Source organism: Corvus hawaiiensis, chromosome 3 (assembly GCF_020740725.1).
Source record: "Corvus hawaiiensis isolate bCorHaw1 chromosome 3, bCorHaw1.pri.cur, whole genome shotgun sequence".
Classification (NCBI taxonomy): domain Eukaryota; kingdom Metazoa; phylum Chordata; class Aves; order Passeriformes; family Corvidae; genus Corvus; species Corvus hawaiiensis.
In genome coordinates this window covers 51,472,186-51,489,330 of record NC_063215.1, presented here as the reverse complement: position 1 = coordinate 51,489,330, position 17,145 = coordinate 51,472,186, and the positions used below count along the sequence as shown (strand labels likewise).

At 42.1% G+C, this 17,145-nt stretch overlaps 1 protein-coding gene and 1 long non-coding RNA gene across 3 annotated transcripts in view; one reads left to right on the top strand and one right to left on the bottom strand.

Moving 5' to 3' along the window:
- Positions 1-17,145, top strand: part of CEP85L (centrosomal protein 85 like) — a 139,768-nt gene that overhangs the window by 23,483 nt on the left and 99,140 nt on the right. Inside the window, exon 1 of one of the 2 annotated variants that reach the window (XM_048296231.1) lies at positions 7,447-7,696. The exons of the other annotated variant lie outside the window; for it this stretch is intronic. Coding sequence (XP_048152188.1) covers positions 7,648-7,696 — 49 coding nt within the window. The 5' untranslated portion in view covers positions 7,447-7,647. Of the gene's footprint in view, positions 1-7,446; positions 7,697-17,145 lie in introns of those variants that run through there. 2 annotated transcript variants of the gene reach the window in all.
- On the bottom strand, positions 6,389-7,231 carry LOC125322494. Its single transcript, XR_007202031.1, has 2 exons — positions 7,061-7,231; positions 6,389-6,926 (listed from the first exon to the last, which is right to left on the bottom strand). It is a non-coding gene; the product is annotated as an uncharacterized LOC125322494 (long non-coding RNA).

The following is a 17,145-nucleotide window of genomic DNA, read 5'->3' as shown; positions in this document are numbered from 1 at the left end:
TATGATTTCTTATTTTTCTTGTTCTATCTGTTAACTGCAGTGACTGTGCTAAGTAAAGATCTTGTTACGGTGACTCCTGGAGATGTGCTCCAGCAGGGCCAACACCACGAAAGGCTCAGTTAACATATTGTCAATGGTGTCATTGAGCAAGGACTTCCATGAATGAACTGGTTTCATGGAGCATTTGCTGGGGTAGTGTGCAGATGGGAGTCGTGTATGACTGCCTCTTGCACTTTCTTATTGCATTTTTGTTGCTCTCTGTTTTGGCTTCCTGACTGCTTGTCATCTCCTGTTTCAGTATATTTTTTTTTGTAATTTTCATATCGGAAGCATGTGCATAATGGTGTTTTGGAAGGATGCAGCCAGATCCAGATTTTTAGTTAAGCTATTTATCTCTTCCTATTAATGCATTTTGTTTGGGTCTTTCAAGCTTCTTACTTTGTGAACAGATGGCAATTACTTTTCCTTCAGAAGCCCTGGAGACAATCCCATGTTCTGGGTTGACCTTCTGATGCTTGGCGCAGAAGATAGCAACACCAAGAACTAAATGGTCAAAATATAGAGCATATTTGTGTCATACTCTCCTGCATTAACCAGAAAATTGCAACTGTGATTCTTCAGTTTCATTTTAATTCATTTAACCAGATATTCTTACTCACAATATTAGAATGGTACAGCAATGCACCACATGATGTGCACTTCTTAAACCATGGGATTCCTAAATGAGTGGGACTGTCCCCAAGAAATCAAGCAGCAATACTTAAACTTCTATGCTTCTTTTACTCATATATATTGAAAGTTACATGCTCACTTAGGAGCTTGATTTTTTTCTTGTTTTCTAAGTGACCAAAGATCAGGTTACATGTTTACGCCTCCCAGATCAATTTGGTCACTCAAGTAATGTGTTAAAAGTAGAATGATCTTACAGCCAAGCCAGAGCTGCAAAGTTACTTTTAATAAGCACTCTTCTCCGTGTTAATTTTAAGTCAAAAGCAAAACAGTCTAAGGATACTGTGGTGGTTTGTATGTATGTCATATACTAACCCTGAGGTCCCATAAAACAAATCTGGCAGGCACTGTGGTCAGTACAAATCAGTACAGCCCAATTTGTGCATTTCAGTCATTTTCCACCTTCTTGGGTAAAAAGGGTTTATCTAAAAATGTGTGTTCTATACATTTATTAGTTTACTGTGAGAAGGATACAAAGCACAAGACATAAGCAAATAATGCTTTACAGTGCCAGGCATACCAAAACCAGAGTGTTTTCTAAGGCTGCCTGTCCTGCACACAGGGCAGTTCCCAGCAGTGCCATGGCTGATGGCTGCTGGTCCTTCAGCGTTGTACAGGGAGCAGGCTGGTTCTGAGACATCTGCAGGGGTTGTGCTGGCTGGTATAAAAGTGCCCAATTAAACTGGATATTATTCTACCAGCATAGAATACCTTGTCATTTTAGTTGTGGAATTCTCACTGCTGAGAGAAAAAAAAAGTATTATAATAGTGATACACTATTCTAGCATACAGTATGTAAGGAATTATTGTAGAATTCATGTCAGTGATATTTGTAGAATAAAAGTCAATGGAGAAAAAATGGAGTAGGGAGATTCATTAAGTTATAGTATTTATAGTTACAGCATGAAATAAATTTTTCCATCCAACTTTTACGTATGGGCATATGACAGTACAGAGCTGACTAAACTAAGCACTGGCATAACTCCATTGACTTTACTGAAATTTCATCCCTTTGCAGCAATATTGGGTTTGGCTCAAACACAAGAGACCAGATAATTTTCTGACTGGTAATGTTCATAGGTTGTATTTCTGACTTGGAATAAACAAACAACATATTTCAGGCTATAAGCAGATAATGACGGCCACTAGGAAGAAATTTCCATTTTCAAGTATTCATACAATGTTGCACTGCTGGCTCGTTGCGCTGTAGTGTGTTTGGCCTTCCTGTAACAGTTACTTGTAATTTAAAATTCTGATTTATTGCAAAGTTATATAATTCATCAGGGATGCTTGTTGCAAAAGGAAAACAGGATTTACTCCTTCCAACACTGAGGTGGAAAAAGGCCACCCAAAAAACAGAACCCGAACTACATGGTCTGATCCTTTGTTTCAGTGACTGCATACAAGGGGGTGCTTTTTTATTAACCTTTAAAGCAGGTAGGTTTAAACAGGTCAGGCTAAATGCTGTTTTAGTGCTTCTAATACAGCAGTTACCTCACATTTGAGGTGGAGCTTAACATACATAAAGAAGCTTTGAAAACCCTGCAAATTATTGTGCAGTGATATCATCCAGTTTTGGATGCGTTATCCTTGTGCACTCGTTTGTCTGTGTGTAACATGGAGTCAAACAAGTCTGCCTTGAAGTAAAATGCCTGCTATAAAAACCTGAACATTGTCAGTGGCAGCTGGATCAAAAACCTGAACTGCAGCACTGCTGAGGCCTCCTGGGCTTTAGTGTTTTAGCACAGAGAAGCAAATACAAAAAAGTATTGATGCTCCTAAAATCAGACAGGGTGTTCACAGAAAGTGAAGGTCACTCAAGTGGGCTCAAGAACAAGAGAACTGGAGATTCTGGGAAAAAGTCGTGCAACAGAGTAGGAGAAACAATTTTTTAAAAATATTTTTTGTGAAAGCATAATGTCTTGAGAAGAAGCTGGATATGTTAGTGAGTCCTGGTGGGGACAGGGGAAGAGGCTCTCCCCTGTTCTGGTACAGGCACTTAAACTTTATAGGAACCAACCCTAGAAGCCTGGGAAAAGACCTGCCTCTGGCCTGTAGGTTTTTACATATTCTCTTCATCTCCTCCCAAACCATTTATATTTCCTCTTCTTCTCTACTGCTTTTGGGAAGAGGAGAGGATGGAGACAAGGGAAGACAGAATAGCAGAACTCAAAAAATTTTGCCTTGAGAAAAATGTACCTGGGAAATTCCTGTTTATCTTCATAAGTTACTGGTTAGGTACCACTGGATGCCACTCCTACATATGTTCTTCCTGCACTATCTGAGTTGATAACACAAAGTTGATTTAATTCTCTGTGACTTATTTTAAGTTAATATGACACACAGAGAGAAAAAAAGGTGAAAAATTCCTGACTCCAAAGGGTCTTTTAGCAACGACACAAATAATTTCTCAGGTGAAAATACGACTCTGAAAGCTGGAATAATAATAAGAATCTGCAATTTCAGGAAGTTGGTAAGAACCATATCTACGGTTTATTAGCTATGTTTATAGGTATGGTAACAACGAGCCGTTTGGTTTGACTCTCTCCCATGGTGTAAGCTGTTTGTGAAAGCGCAGTGCAAAGCAGACTCAAACAGTATCAACTCGTGCTCCCCTGTGCAACGTGCACTCCCATTCACTTGTAGAAAAAGCAAAAATAAGAACATTGTATACACCGTGTTATTTCAAGATGCCTACTTCACAGATATTAGGTGACACAATTTATTGTTAATTCTGTGCAGTGCACTGCATGTACTTTGAGGAAAACATTTCACTCTTTTGTAGGCCAGCATGCCCCTACCAGCAGGTGTGCAGTTCCATAGGTAAGCTAATCTGTTCTTAATTATAGTGACAGCCAATAGAGTCTAACATCTTGCTTTGTAACATACATAGTTATTTTTTTGGAAAACAGGAGGAATTGCTCTAAGGCTTCTTAAAGGCTGCTAAGACTTTGTTAGGATGCAATGTTCAACCGAAACAGTTGTGGGCGGAGGGAAAGAATTGCTGTACTTAGTGAAGCAACTCAATAGCTGAAAATCTGTGATTTTAATTTCAAAGTAATTTACAATGTAGATGTGCTTGCAGAAATACCGCTGTTGTTTTTTGATAGAATGCACACATGCTTGATGTCTTAATTCGATAGGGGAAATGGTCTGCATTCTCTTAGAACCACGTTTAGGTATTAGCATTTGGGATTTTTTAGTAATATTTTAATTTTATTAAATGTGAAAGCAAGTGTGTAGAATAAGCATTTAACTTATTTTTGGCTTTAATCAAAGGAAAATGCTGTTTTCACAGGTTATGCTTCAGCTTAATTCCACTTCGAGCATTATGTTTTCACAGAGGGGGGAAAAAAATGATGGGATTTCTGAACCTGGAGACAGATCACAAACCCTTGGATAAGACATGCTCCAATTGACCTTAATGAGACGGCATCTGCCAAGTACCAATGCTTAAGCTGTTACTTTCTATTGTCACTTTCCTTTGTTCATTCTGCCAAGAAGGTGGAGTTTGTGTCAGAAAAAAAGAGGTGGGGAGAAGGCTTTTCAGACTCTAAGAAATTGAGTCCATTCATAGTCTGGAGCATCACATTTCACAATAATTACCTGGGGATGCAGGCTGTTTCCACTTACAGTTTTATTCAAATGTAAGGTTACATGAGTTTTCCTTCATACCAAACTGCTGTTTTCCATGAGTATCAGCAGTGAGGCAGCACTGGAACACAGATTGTCACACTCCTAATTCTTATCAACCCAGGAGATGTAAGAGGTGACAAGCTTGAACTCGATGGTCTTAGAGGTCTTTTCCAACCTTAATGACTCCATGTTTCTACGCTCATGCAAGTCACGTTAGTGTAGGTGCGCTCCCTTGGGCACAGAGGGACAAAGGCATGAGAAGTGGACCAGAGCCACTACTGCCCACCCCTCCACACGGCTGGGCCTCGCAGGTGGGACAACAGAGAGTTGTTAAGAAGAGCAGCTTGGGATGTCTTCAGGGCCCACTGCATTTCCAAGCTGAGATCCACATGAAAATAGGGGATTGCTTCAGCAACATTAAATTGCACAAGCTCTTTTTTTTTTTTTTTTTGCAGGAGGTCCAAACCAGTGATCACACTTTTTCAAGAGATTTTTGAAAGTCTATAACAAATACTGCTCCAGGTCTAGAACTGTATACAGAAGCAGACTGCAGATGTAAAACATTGCTGGATAGAGAATAAAGCATTAACCAGCTAACATTTATATAGAGAGTTAAACTACTGGCTTCAGTTTGGCCTGGTTTCCAGACAGATACACTGTGGTCATTTGTAGTGAAAAAGTTTTACTAATTACATTTAGTTTCTATAAAAATAACTTAAAATCCAATCATAACAATGAAAGTGTCTCAGGTTTTGTTATCTGACTGCTTAAACTTAAGCACAGTTATTTTTTTCTTTCTGCTCTGAGCAGTAGCACTGTCAAAGCACAGATGTCCCAGTGGAGACACCTTGGAAGACACAGCCCTGTGGTCGGAGGGGATTCAGCCAGACTACCTGGTTGTGTTCTCCCACCCTCATTTTGGCCTTTTTATCTTTTTTTTTTTTTTTCCTTCTGTAGTATTGTTCATGACTAGACAGGAGATACATAGGAAACTGTAAAGCTTCCATGAACAGCAATACAAATTACATAAAACCACTGCAGTGACATTTATTAGAAGACAGAAGAACAGTTACCACACCTTTTCCAGGCATGCAGCTTTCTGCAGCCATGATACGCCTCTGGATTCTTGCAGCTGCATTTCAGGACAGCACCACAAACTCCAAAGCTAAGCAGTCATGAGGTAATTTTTCTTCTTGCCTGCAGCTAGATACCTTCCCCTTCTTAATATTCAGCTTCCTTACAGCTCACTGCATCCTTCTGCAAATATGCTAAGTACTCGCTCTAATCCAACAAAATAGTATGCTACAAATGTTACATGCAGTCAAGTCTTTTAAAGAGGTCTTAAACTAAGCTGTTTTTGTGTTTCATTGTCTTCAATGTTTTGCAAGACACTTTAGCTTTTATGCTTCCTTCTAAAATTCATGTTTACCTACCATGCATCTGTCTCACAAATATTCTTCAGTATTGATGTTGGCTTCAGGATTGAAGGCTGGATGTTTCATTGAGGTGTTGTCAACAGTAATTTAGTTCCTGCTTTGGTGTTCTACTGTAAAGCAGTATTTGTGGCTTCTTGAAAATGCTTCTGACCTTTTACCATTCAAGGACTTCTAGCAACAGTCTGAAGGTTTTGACAAGATCTCCTGCAGTTTTACTATTTGGGATTTTTATTCAGTATTTGGTAACATTTGAAGTCTGTGTTTCTACAACTCTACCTACAGAACACCCACTGACAGTTACACTCTGAAGTTAAACAAGCTGGTGAGGAATGCATCATGTCAGGTCTTCGGTGAGTGCGCAAGGGCTTTACACAGATAAGAAAGAGGATGAAATAACAACATGCAGCATTTCTATATGCTCATGCCAGTACTTCTGAGGCCTCTTTTTGACTGAGTACATTATGAATACCAAGCTAGGCATAAATAAAACATGACTTGTGCTGAAATAAAACATATAACTTTCAGAATAGATAAAAGCTATTCTGTGATCATCAGCTACTAATTAAAAATGCATTGGGTCAGCAGGAAATGTTTGAACACAATTTTATTTATTGATTGCAAATGTCTCCACACAAACACAGAACTGATCCTGTTTCACCTCACTTCCCTAAACTATAATGTCCATCATAATCTACAATGCTGTCTGAAGCATTGCTTTTCTTCTTTTGGTGGGTGTGTGTTTTGTAATCTTGGTATGGCTATGCTGAAGTTAGAAGCTATCCAAATGTTTTCTCCTTCTCTTTTCGTCTGATGACATGGATTGCTGATTGAGTCAGGGTACACTAGTTCAGAAAGTAGTTTATAATGGGGACCGCTGGGCTGCAGTTGCAAGCAACAGTAACAGTAAGGCTACTATTGCAGGATTATCTTTTGAAGTATTTGGAGCAGACTCAAAGCAGCGTGGAGAAGGGATGCACCTCTCACTGGGTTTGAATTATTGCTGACAGGAGCATTTTGTTCCCAGTCCTGTGGCTGAAACTTTATGATGCTACTGTGGATCTTTTGGTGGAACTGACCGTTCAAATGGATGTTACGATTGTTCTTTATTTCCACATCGTCTTCTTACTAAAACAAAAATAAGTAGAGGTAAATTGTGATTTTATTATGAACTCTACTTGCTAAAGTCTGCGCATACTGGCCTTGGGTATTTCCATGCCGCAACTCTGAAGTCAGGCGTTTCACTTTCCTTGACCGATTACCTTTACACCACGCTAAGCGCTGTCAGTTCAGTGCTTTCCCCGGGGACGGGCACACGCCGCTGCCCACCAGCCCCTTCCCCGAGCCCAGGGCGAGCGGGCGGCGAATAAGTGACCTAACCCGACTCCAAACACACCTCCGCGGCCCGGCGGGGCCTGAGCTGGGCGGGATGGGCCGGCCCGTGGCGGCCCGTGCGGGCTCGCCCCCCGCCGCAGCCCCTCGCTGCAGCTCGCCCCGTGGGCCGGGTTATGTAAGCAGTTCGTCCCCGAGCAGCAGCCGCCGCATCTGCGGCGCTCCCGCCCCTGTCCCCGCCCCGCTGCCAGCGCCGGAGAGGCAGGAGGCGGCGGCCGCAGCGCAATAGAGCAAGTTTTGTCTCCGGCGAGGGGGCGGCCAGGTCCCACCGCGCTCGGCAGCGCCGGCAGCATGGCCGCGGTGCCCCTGGGGCGGGCGGCAGCCCCCGCCGCGGCGGCAGCGCCCCGCTGAGCTCCCCGGGCAGCGGCAGCCGGAGCGGCCGCCTCCGCCGCCCATCCGGGCCGCTCTCCTGCCCGCCGGAGAGCGGCGGTCCCCCGGCCCGGCCCGGCGCGGCACCATGTGGGGCGGGCTGCACCCCCAGCCCGGCTTGCGCGGCTACAAGGCGGGTAAGGAACGCTAAGGAGGGAAGGGGCTGGGGCGGGGGGGAGGCACAGGGGCCCGCGCCGCTTCCCCTCCCCCGGCCCGGCCCGGCTCCCTCCCGGGTCCCCCGGGGAACGCCGGAGGAAGCGGCTGTGTCCCCCCCGCGCGCGGGAAGCGGCGCGGCCCCTTCCCCACGCCCGGCGCCCGGAGGAGGACGTGGCGCCCGGAGGGGGCGCGGGGGCCGGCCCGGTGCCGCTGGCGCCGAATCGGCCCCAGCCGGGGGCTCAGCGTTTCCTTAGCTGGACCTTGCAGCAGATGACAAAAGCCGAGCTTAACCTACATAATCTGTTTCTATGTTTTGGGCTTTCTCTTCCGTCCCCGGTTTGTGTTAGCGTACCACCGTTAAGCAGAGGCTGCAAGCGTGCTGCTCTTGATGCTTTTTCGTTTTAAATTTAGACCGCAACAAATGGGTCGAGTCCTGTTTTTTTTTTTTTTTCATCCACGACTTTTCTGGCTGTGGATTAATTAGAACCTAGTTCCTGCAGGCTGGCAGGGATGCGTTGAAATGTTAATGCTTGGAGTTAGGTTGTTCCACGGGCAACACCTCTGTGCAAGCGATGGGCTGACTTCCCCTGTCAAGGCTGTCAAAGTGGCAAACTGATGAATTGGCTGCAGAGCCGTGTGAGCATTGCTTTTGGGCAGGTAAGGCAAGGTACCGGCTCTTTAGGATCCCCTTTTCAAATCCTTTTCAGGATTTGAAAATACTACCGACTGTATCACCTGTCTTGCTCTGGCAGGACTTCTGCAAATATTTTGTCATGTTTTGATTTATTGAAGCAATTGATCACAAGTGGAGGTCTGTGGTTTGGCTCTGCCATTGCAAGTGCAAAGTAGTGCTGTTGGAGTAATTTTTCTCGCTTAGAAATTTGGATTTATGTTTTAATTTTGGGTTCGCAAAAGATGACTGTATAATATGTATACAGTTAGCTGACATATTTAAATGGTGAGATTGTTTTGCTTTCGGCTGACAGGGTTTTTCTTGCAAATACAAGAGCTGCTAAGACATTCTCAGCAGCTGCCTGAATCTCTACAAGTAGGCTAATGTTCATCCCTATAAGGTGAAAGAAGACATTGTTCTTTTTTTTCTGTACTGTGATTAAGTTATGAATTTCTATGTATAACACGTTTGCCTTGTTGAAGCATTTTTAAAAATTATTTAGTGTTTCCTGCAAAAGAATGGAGTTACATTATCTTTGTGCTACAGCTCACAAAGATAGTGGGTATTCTGAACAATAGGTGTGGAGATTTCAGTTAATTTGATGGAAACTGCAGGAATTTAGAGTGTTTCAGTTCTTGATTATTTGTGTTTGGGACAGGAATATTAAAAGGTTACATCACCATGTACTCTGAAACTATCTTCAGACTGTTGCAAAGGTTGTTGGTGTTCATTTTTCACTTGTTTCAGAAAACTTTAAATTGTGACATTTTATACATTGCTTTTTCCCTTTTGTTTGGGATCAAATAAGGTGTCTTAGTACGGTGTTGAATTTATCAGCAAGTCTGATCAGTGAATTATTGGATTAATGTTTTGCTTTGCTTGTTTGTCAGAATTGTCTTTATGACTCGAGAACACATTTTGTGTATTGCTTCTAGTTCCTCCACCCATCCCTTCTTCTCCTTTGAACTTTTATTAACCCTGAGTGTTTATGTTTCTCTGTCAGCAGTAGAAGTATAAGGTAGCAAAACTGGTATAAAAAAGATCTCATTTGATATAAGATAAACTAGCAGAAAGTGGTGGTTAGTTAGAAAGCAAGTAGATAGAGGTTTAACCTTGAGAGATGATGTGTACATTATAATTTCCAACCCAGAAGTGCCCTCCTTCATCTGTCCTACTGGGAAACAGTTGAGAAGCTGTTTTGTGAGGTTTGTAATCTATCTGAAGATGTGGAAGTTAATTAGCTCCATGCCGGTATTTTATTGAAGGAATGACAGCTACTAAGATCCTGTGTTATTGTTACTGCCATGTTAGATTTTTTTTTTAAGGAAGCTGTTAATGGGAAAAGTATTTTGTAGTACAACAGTAGTGTCCTGCTAGGAAGCAGGAGTTTAAGCACTTATTTCTTAAGTTGAAGGAACCTTTCTTCTGTCAAGATATGTTTAATACTTCAATGGCAACTACTTGCTGTAGATTCTGATTGGTGTGGGAGCATAATAGTTAATGACTTGATAATTCTTGGTAAACCGTATTTTTTACACTGAAAAGCCTTCTATTTTGCTAGTTGTACTTTAGTTATCTGTGGACATGGGTATTTAGAAGTCTTACTTTTGAAAATCATTGAAAATCATACAATTCCCTTACAAAGCTAGGTGCTTACTGAGTTATTCTATTTACCAAGTGGAATTACCAGTTTTTTAGTAATAGATGCAATTTAATTCTGGTTATCTTACAATGTAACAGGCAAGGACACTTCTGGAGCATATTTAATTTGTGACCTTCAGTTTTATTCTTTCTTCTCACTTCCAAATGGTACTTGCTTTTTGGTTCAATAGGAGTGCCTTCTCTGAAGAAAATTTTGCTGTCTTGTTTGCATCCCACTGAGATTTTTTTTTTTAGAGAGGTCCTTCTTGTTTAATCAGTAAATTTAAGAACAAAGTTTGCTGCCCATGCAAAATAATTTCAGCTCCTTACAGTCCCAGTGCCTGTCCTGAAAATTAAATTGCTGTTTTTGAAATGTGTATGATTGACTTAAGTCTTTCAGTCTTCTTGTACATGTGACTGTTTATGAAACCCTTGCAGCGTAGTTTGTACCTCTATAAAGACAGCAGTTACCCATGTGCTGTAGGAATTTAACTGCAGTGAAGGGTACACAGCATTTTAATCCCTTTGCTTATTTATCTAGACCAGCCTTTGAAATGCACATTTGGTTAATAACTCTTTCAAGACTATGAAAGTGTTCATCTAGATGTGTTGTTCCTCTGAGGCATGCAGTCAGGCCGTGTGTGTCCCAACAGATGCCTGTGGAAAGTGAAAGAAGCGCTCTTTAAAATGAAATAACACATATTTATTACTTTTAGTAAGCTGTGCCACCATTAGTCAAGCTTCTTTCCACTGTCCAGTATGGCTTATTGGTAGTATTGGACATCAGAAGGATGTGGTCTTTTCCAACCTTAATGACTCTACTAAAAATAGTAGCCTACACCCCTCTGCTCCTGGGGCCCTGGCAGTGTGATTTGCCCTACATTCTTGTACTTGAGCCTCACTGGCAGCATGACACACGTGGGTCTGAAAGATTGTTTAATGATGTCACAAAGTGTCAGCAGCAATAAGGTCCCAACACCTTCTAAGGCCTGTGGGGCACTGCCTTCTTGGGGTACCCATGGGCTTCACGGGCTTCCTAACCCAGCTGGGGTGGGGAGAATGGGGCTGATGACACTTGTTTTCATCCTTTGAGGTGGAGGAAGAGACAGAAATCTGGTGGTTTCGTTTCTGTAACAAGTTTTCTTGGTCTGCTATTAGAGATCTGCAGCCAGGGATGTTACAGCTCACGAAGTATATTGAAAAGGCAGGTTTATCTTTACAGACTAGGCAAGGCAATAAATGGTGAGTTAGTCGAAGCATACATTTCAAATTGGTTACCAGTTATAAGTGTATAAATGTGTTTGTATGTGGTGCATTCTAAAGATTGTTCACCCAAACTTAAAAATATAATGTTCCAGCTGCAAGACTGGCTGCTAGAATGGCCTCTGCTGTCTTTCACAGATCACTATGAGGTCAAATGACATTCTGTGTTTGAGTGATGGTGAACAGGAGCTACTTACTTCCCTTCAAAAACAATACCTTTTTTTTCCCCCTCCCTCCAGGTAACTCACTTTTATGGATAGAGCATCCACTCTTTTAATGTGTGCAGAACACTTACGTCTTAACTGTTTGGCAAGAGAAGAATGATAGATGTGAGGGTGTATCGTAGTGTTGGGTTTGGAGGTTAGCAGTTGTTCTGATCTCCTGTATGTTACACTTTAAATGACTGAATATAGACTTGTGGTTGCAGTAATTCTGTGCTTTTAAATTTTTAATTAAAGGAAGCAGTTATTACTTAAATAATTTTGAGAAGAATGCATTTGTTTTAAGGGGTTTTACAGAAAAAGTATGTAGTAAAAAGCAGCCTGAGGCATTCCATCTGCCCTAGGGGGAGGTGGTGAGGGAAGTGCTAGTAGGAAAATAACACCTGTAGATTCTCCAAATAATATCTAGAAGTTATGTCAATCAAATACTGATTCTTACACTGCAAAATTATTTATGCTAAGATTTTAGCCAGGCATTTAATACCTGTTAAAGAACCTATGTGTTTCATGCATGGTAAGAATACCTGAAAGCCACCCAAATTGCATGACTTGAGGTTGTAGCCAGAGGTGATGATCTACCATTGTTGAAAGCAAAGCTTGTTTGTTGTAGACAAGTTAGTTAAGGGGAAGAGGCATAGTGCTATACTTGTTCAATATCAACTGCTCTGTCTTCTGTACTCTTTGGATGCTTATTTTTGTCATACGACTTGCCCGTGGTTTAATAGTTAGAGAGTTAAACTAATTGTCATTTCCTGTGCTGGTGGTTCTTTGGCTGAAAAAGTGCTGACTTGGTTGTAGTTGTTAGTAATCTCTTGGATGGCCAAATGTGTCTTAAAATTGTACACTGACTATGAAACAGTCTCATTGTGGTTGTGATTAGCTTTAAAACACATTCAGGCGTATTTACTGTGATTCAAAAAGTAGCTTTCTTACTGGCTTCTGCCACGGGTTAGCCTTGGCTGACTGCTCAGTTGCTTGCTGCTCCCAACCCTCAGTGAGACAGGAGAGAAAATAGGAGGGGAAAAGCTGGAGTTGAGATGAAGACAGAGAGATTGCTTGCCAGCTACTGTTACAGGCAGAACAGACTTGGCCATGGTGTCAGTCCATGTTGACTCCTCACACTCCTTCCTTGTGCTGTTGCCCTGCTCCAGCCTTGTCTCTCTGGGGCCCTATAGGGTGCCTCTGCTCAGAGCCTCCTGCTCCTCTGCTCCTGCTCTTGCCTCTGGGTGCAAAGGGCTGTTTCTCACACTCTCATTCATTGCTCACAGGGAGTGTTTTGCTCTTTCTGAACAAATGCTTTCCGTGAGGCACTGCCGTCATGGCAGCGGGGCTCAGCTGAGCCCTGCTGTGGCTGCCTTGGAGCTGTCTGGAACCAGCTGTGTCCATTGCCCAGCAGCCCTGGACACTCCTCATGCAGGCCTTCCGGCAGCCCCCACCAGCATCTGGGCAGCTGCACCCCATAAAACTTCTTCAGGAGGAAGCCATTATGTTTTGACGTTTCTTTTCTGGAATAATACTAAGTATAGTGTCCTGAAGTTTATTCCTGCCAACACTGAGGGAAGGTATACTGAAGTATAATAAGGTTCTGGCTCCTGCCTTAGGCTCCTCCATGAAGTTTCTTGCTGTCTAGGGTAAGTTGAGGAGGCACTAAATGTGGCCTGTGGGACGCTGCAAATCAGCTGCAGAGGCCCAGAGGTGGCTGGCTGGGGAGGAGGAGGAGAACATACAGCAGGGAATAACTCATGTAAATATGCTCACAAGTGTGTTAGTCCTGACACATCATCCCTTATATTCCCAGAAACTGCTGACCCTTGTGGAATTGCCCCTGAGGATGCTAGCTTTCCCTGGGCACTGTGCTCCACAGCATCTGGCTCGGCTGCCTGAGTGCGAACATCCTATTGATTGCACAGCCACGCTCAAGTGACCTATTTCTCTGCAGCCGGCCGTGCTGTAAATGACACTGCATCTTTCTGTTCCTCATTCCCCAGGGATCTCTGCTGTTTTTTGAGATTCAAAAGGCCCATCTGTAAAAGGAGTCAGTAACACAAAGAAAGGAAGGTTGAGTTGTGAGAATTTTTTATTCTTTTTTCTTTAAAGGTGTGATAGTTTCTGAAATGTGGGGGAATATGGCAGGTAAACTCCTCATTTTGGCTGAGGGCTTGCATGCAGGTGGATTGCAGGGCATGATTTCATTTTGCAGCTAAGATAATCTAGTGAGTAATTGCTCCCACCTTTCTGTGTACCTCCACTCATATATCCTTAGTGCATCCAATGTGCCAGCTCCAGCACTTGTTCAACCTTACAGCAAACTAATTGGGGAAGTTGGACCAGGAAAATACTGAAGTTAGATACTGAAGGGGGTGTTTACAGTTGTCTGACCCTGGTGTCAGGCAACTGACAGGAATCTGTCCATTCCACTGCAGGAAGTATCTATCCTGATGTCTGGCAGGTGTGGGATATTTAGAGTCAAATAGACTAGCTCTTCAATCGGCTGGTGGACAGTGGAAAAATCTCCCAGCACAGTCTTGGTTTGCTGCTGCAGATGCCATCAGGAAGTATATAGGTAATCCCCCAGACTTACAAGGTAGGCCAAGGAAGGTTAAGTGAGGATCAGGAAAAAGTGACATTAATTACATTGGACAGTGTAACTTCCACCAATTAGTGGACTGACAGGTTTAAGCAAGTCCAGAATAATGGATAATGACTGCAGAGGTGGTAGGAGACTCTCTCAGTCTTGCTGAGGAAGGGCCAGTGCAAGTAGTGTCAAATAAAAGTCATAACTCCCTCTTCATTTGTTAAAATAACTGAAGTAGACTTAGCAAATACAAGTAAAAAAGGAAAAGATGCTTTTCAAGCTTTCAGCTTCCTGATATGTTAGTGACCAGTGATGTGGTATTCAGACAAGAAACATTCTTGAATGATCCTGGAGTCAGATCTGAGATTCCTTATAAGGTATCCTTAATGTTTGTTTTACTCCTTTTGTAGCATAGTTTCCAGATGGTGTGGAAAGCTGCAACTTTTTTGAATGTTTCGAACCAAATTAACCTTTTTTTTTTTTTCAGGTCTGTCTTTCTTATAAGATGGTGTCTTCTCTCCCAAATGCCTACTCTTCCGTGAAGCCATTTAACTTTCTGGCAATTCTCAATGCCTTTGGAGTTATTCTTATAGTTGAGAATTAGTGCTTTGTATAAAAGGTCAGTGGCTAACACTGACCAAAGGCCTGATGGTTCTGCACGTAATAAAAAAACAAAGTACGAAGTATAGTGACCTTACTAAAAGCACAAAAACACATTGAAATACCATTGCTTAAAACTTTATCATTTTTGCTACTTAGCAAAACCAAAGCTAACCATTGCAGTCTTAACTTCTTTCTGTTCTCTTCATCATCTGAAATACCAAACTGAACAAAGGCTTTTGTGTGGTTGGTAGAATTATTGTAATGCAAAGCTTTACATCAAATTTGGTTGTAGTTGTGAAGACAGAAACACAAGAAGTGCTGGTTTTGAGTGAAAGTATCCTGAGTAGAGTTGATGGTGTATTGTGTGAAGGATTTTTTTTTAACTACTACTTTTCAATTTCCAGGGTATTGTCCTTCCTTATATTGAATAGGTGTGAGAGGAAACTGTAAAGCTAAGTGTGGGGAAAAGTTGTGCTCTGTGACATGGGCACTGGAAGTTTGTAAGGAAGCTCTCCTAATGTCTTACATGAAGACAGAATTTCATCCTTTCCACTGAAATTGTAATAATATGGGAGCTCCCTTGTATAGTTCTGTTACTCAGTGCATACTTCTGTTAGCATGCACTAAAACTGTAGCCTGGAGGCTCAGTTTTCTGATACTTGGACATTAAAGTAGGTGCTGTTGTGTTTATAATGCACATTAGACCTCTTTAACAGTGCTAGGATTTTTTCCTTCATTTTTCATACTTGGGCAAAATATTTCAGTAAAATTTTATTTTGGGGGAGTCTCTGTTTTCTCCATTTAATTTAGTGTCAGGTATATCTTTAGAACTGATATTAAACTACAAAGAGGAGAAGAATGATGATGCGCTTTTCTTTTTTAAAGTAAGACTGCTAGACTCTTATTTGTTCCACTTTGCAAAGTGTGGGAGCTACTTAAAACCATTTAGTATTTTTTGACTCATTTCAGCAGTTAGGATTACTTCACTTTTCCCTACGCACAGAGGAGATTGAATTAAGCCTTTAAACAGAGAGAGAGGACAAAGGTAATTCTGTAAGAAAAGTGTTAGAATGACAAACAGCTTGGAGAAAAACGTAGCTGCTTTTGAATACCAATAAAGCTAAGATGTAAGAAGGGGTGAAACAGATGATGACCTGTGATTATCAGGTTTTTTTTGACAGCAGGATTCAGCTGATCAACTACAAACACACAGCTTTTTTAACAGACCATAGGAACTGGCTGCATGTCCTGAGGGCTTGGTGTTCAAAATTTATATTAACTTTGAACATAACTTAGTGTGTTTATTTTCTTAGACTTTGCTCTCTTCATACTGCAGTTGACAAACTTTCCAAATTTAACAGGTAGCCTTCTCTTCTGCAGTTGCTATATGGAAGTGAATGGAAACTAGGAATATCGTTTTGTGTTTCCGTGGGGTGAATAGTGCATTGAGTCCAAAAACAAAGAGGCAAACCAGCATAGCAGGCATGAGGTAATAGTTGTAGTCTGTGTGCCAAACATGAAATAAGAAACATCTGCAGTTTGTATTTTGAAGTTCTGTTTTATGCAAATGTTCTATCTGGAAGCAAAAATCTCACAGGAGTGCCATCAACAATTGGACTGAGTTTTTGGTCTTGTTCCTGTCAATGATGAAATAAAAGCAAACCTCTTTCTTTCCTGGCATGGTTTGGAATTTAATCATTGGTTTGATGCTAAATAACTACAGCTAAATGTTGTCTGTGTTTGAATTTTAAAGTGTGCTATGAATTTGAGTTTGGTTTACATACTTTCTAGAGTAGAAATCAGGAAGGCAGAGCCCAGTATTACATTCTTGTGTCAGTTGAAGGATTTTGCCACCTTTTTAGTTAACAGTTGAACACAACTCTCTCTTAGCTGAACAGATTTTGTCCTCCTCAGTGAAGGCAGCCAGAGATTTATGCCTGTCTCGCTCCAGTTTAGAATCTGCCTTAATGTGCAGTTTGGCAGTAGGATAAAGCCTGGTTGCTGCTAGGCATCAGACCTGTACGTTCCTGCTCCCTCCTTGGCCCTACTTCTTGTCTGACCCCTTGCTGAGCAAGTTTAGACGGTCAAATTAGCAGATAACCTTTTCCATAAGTGAGGATAGTTTGTTCCTGAACCGCTTTCTGTAGGCTCTGGAGTGGCAGGGCTTATGCTGGCAAGGCAGGACGAGTGTGTGTCTGGGCAGGGGGAGCAGCATTTGCGTAGCAGCTGACCAGTAGATCCAATTAGCTCTGATGTCGAACAGCATTCCCAGCTCAGACCCATTTTAGCCAGCGGCATAAGCTGGTCAGCTGGACTCCTTGATGGAAAGACAGAGCTGTTCGCCTTACTTTCTGTAGACCCTGGTGGAGAGTTATAGAGACTGAGCTACCTGATTGTGTCTTTAAACTGCCATGGCAAGGTTCTCAGAAGCTCATCCGTCAAATTGTCTTATTT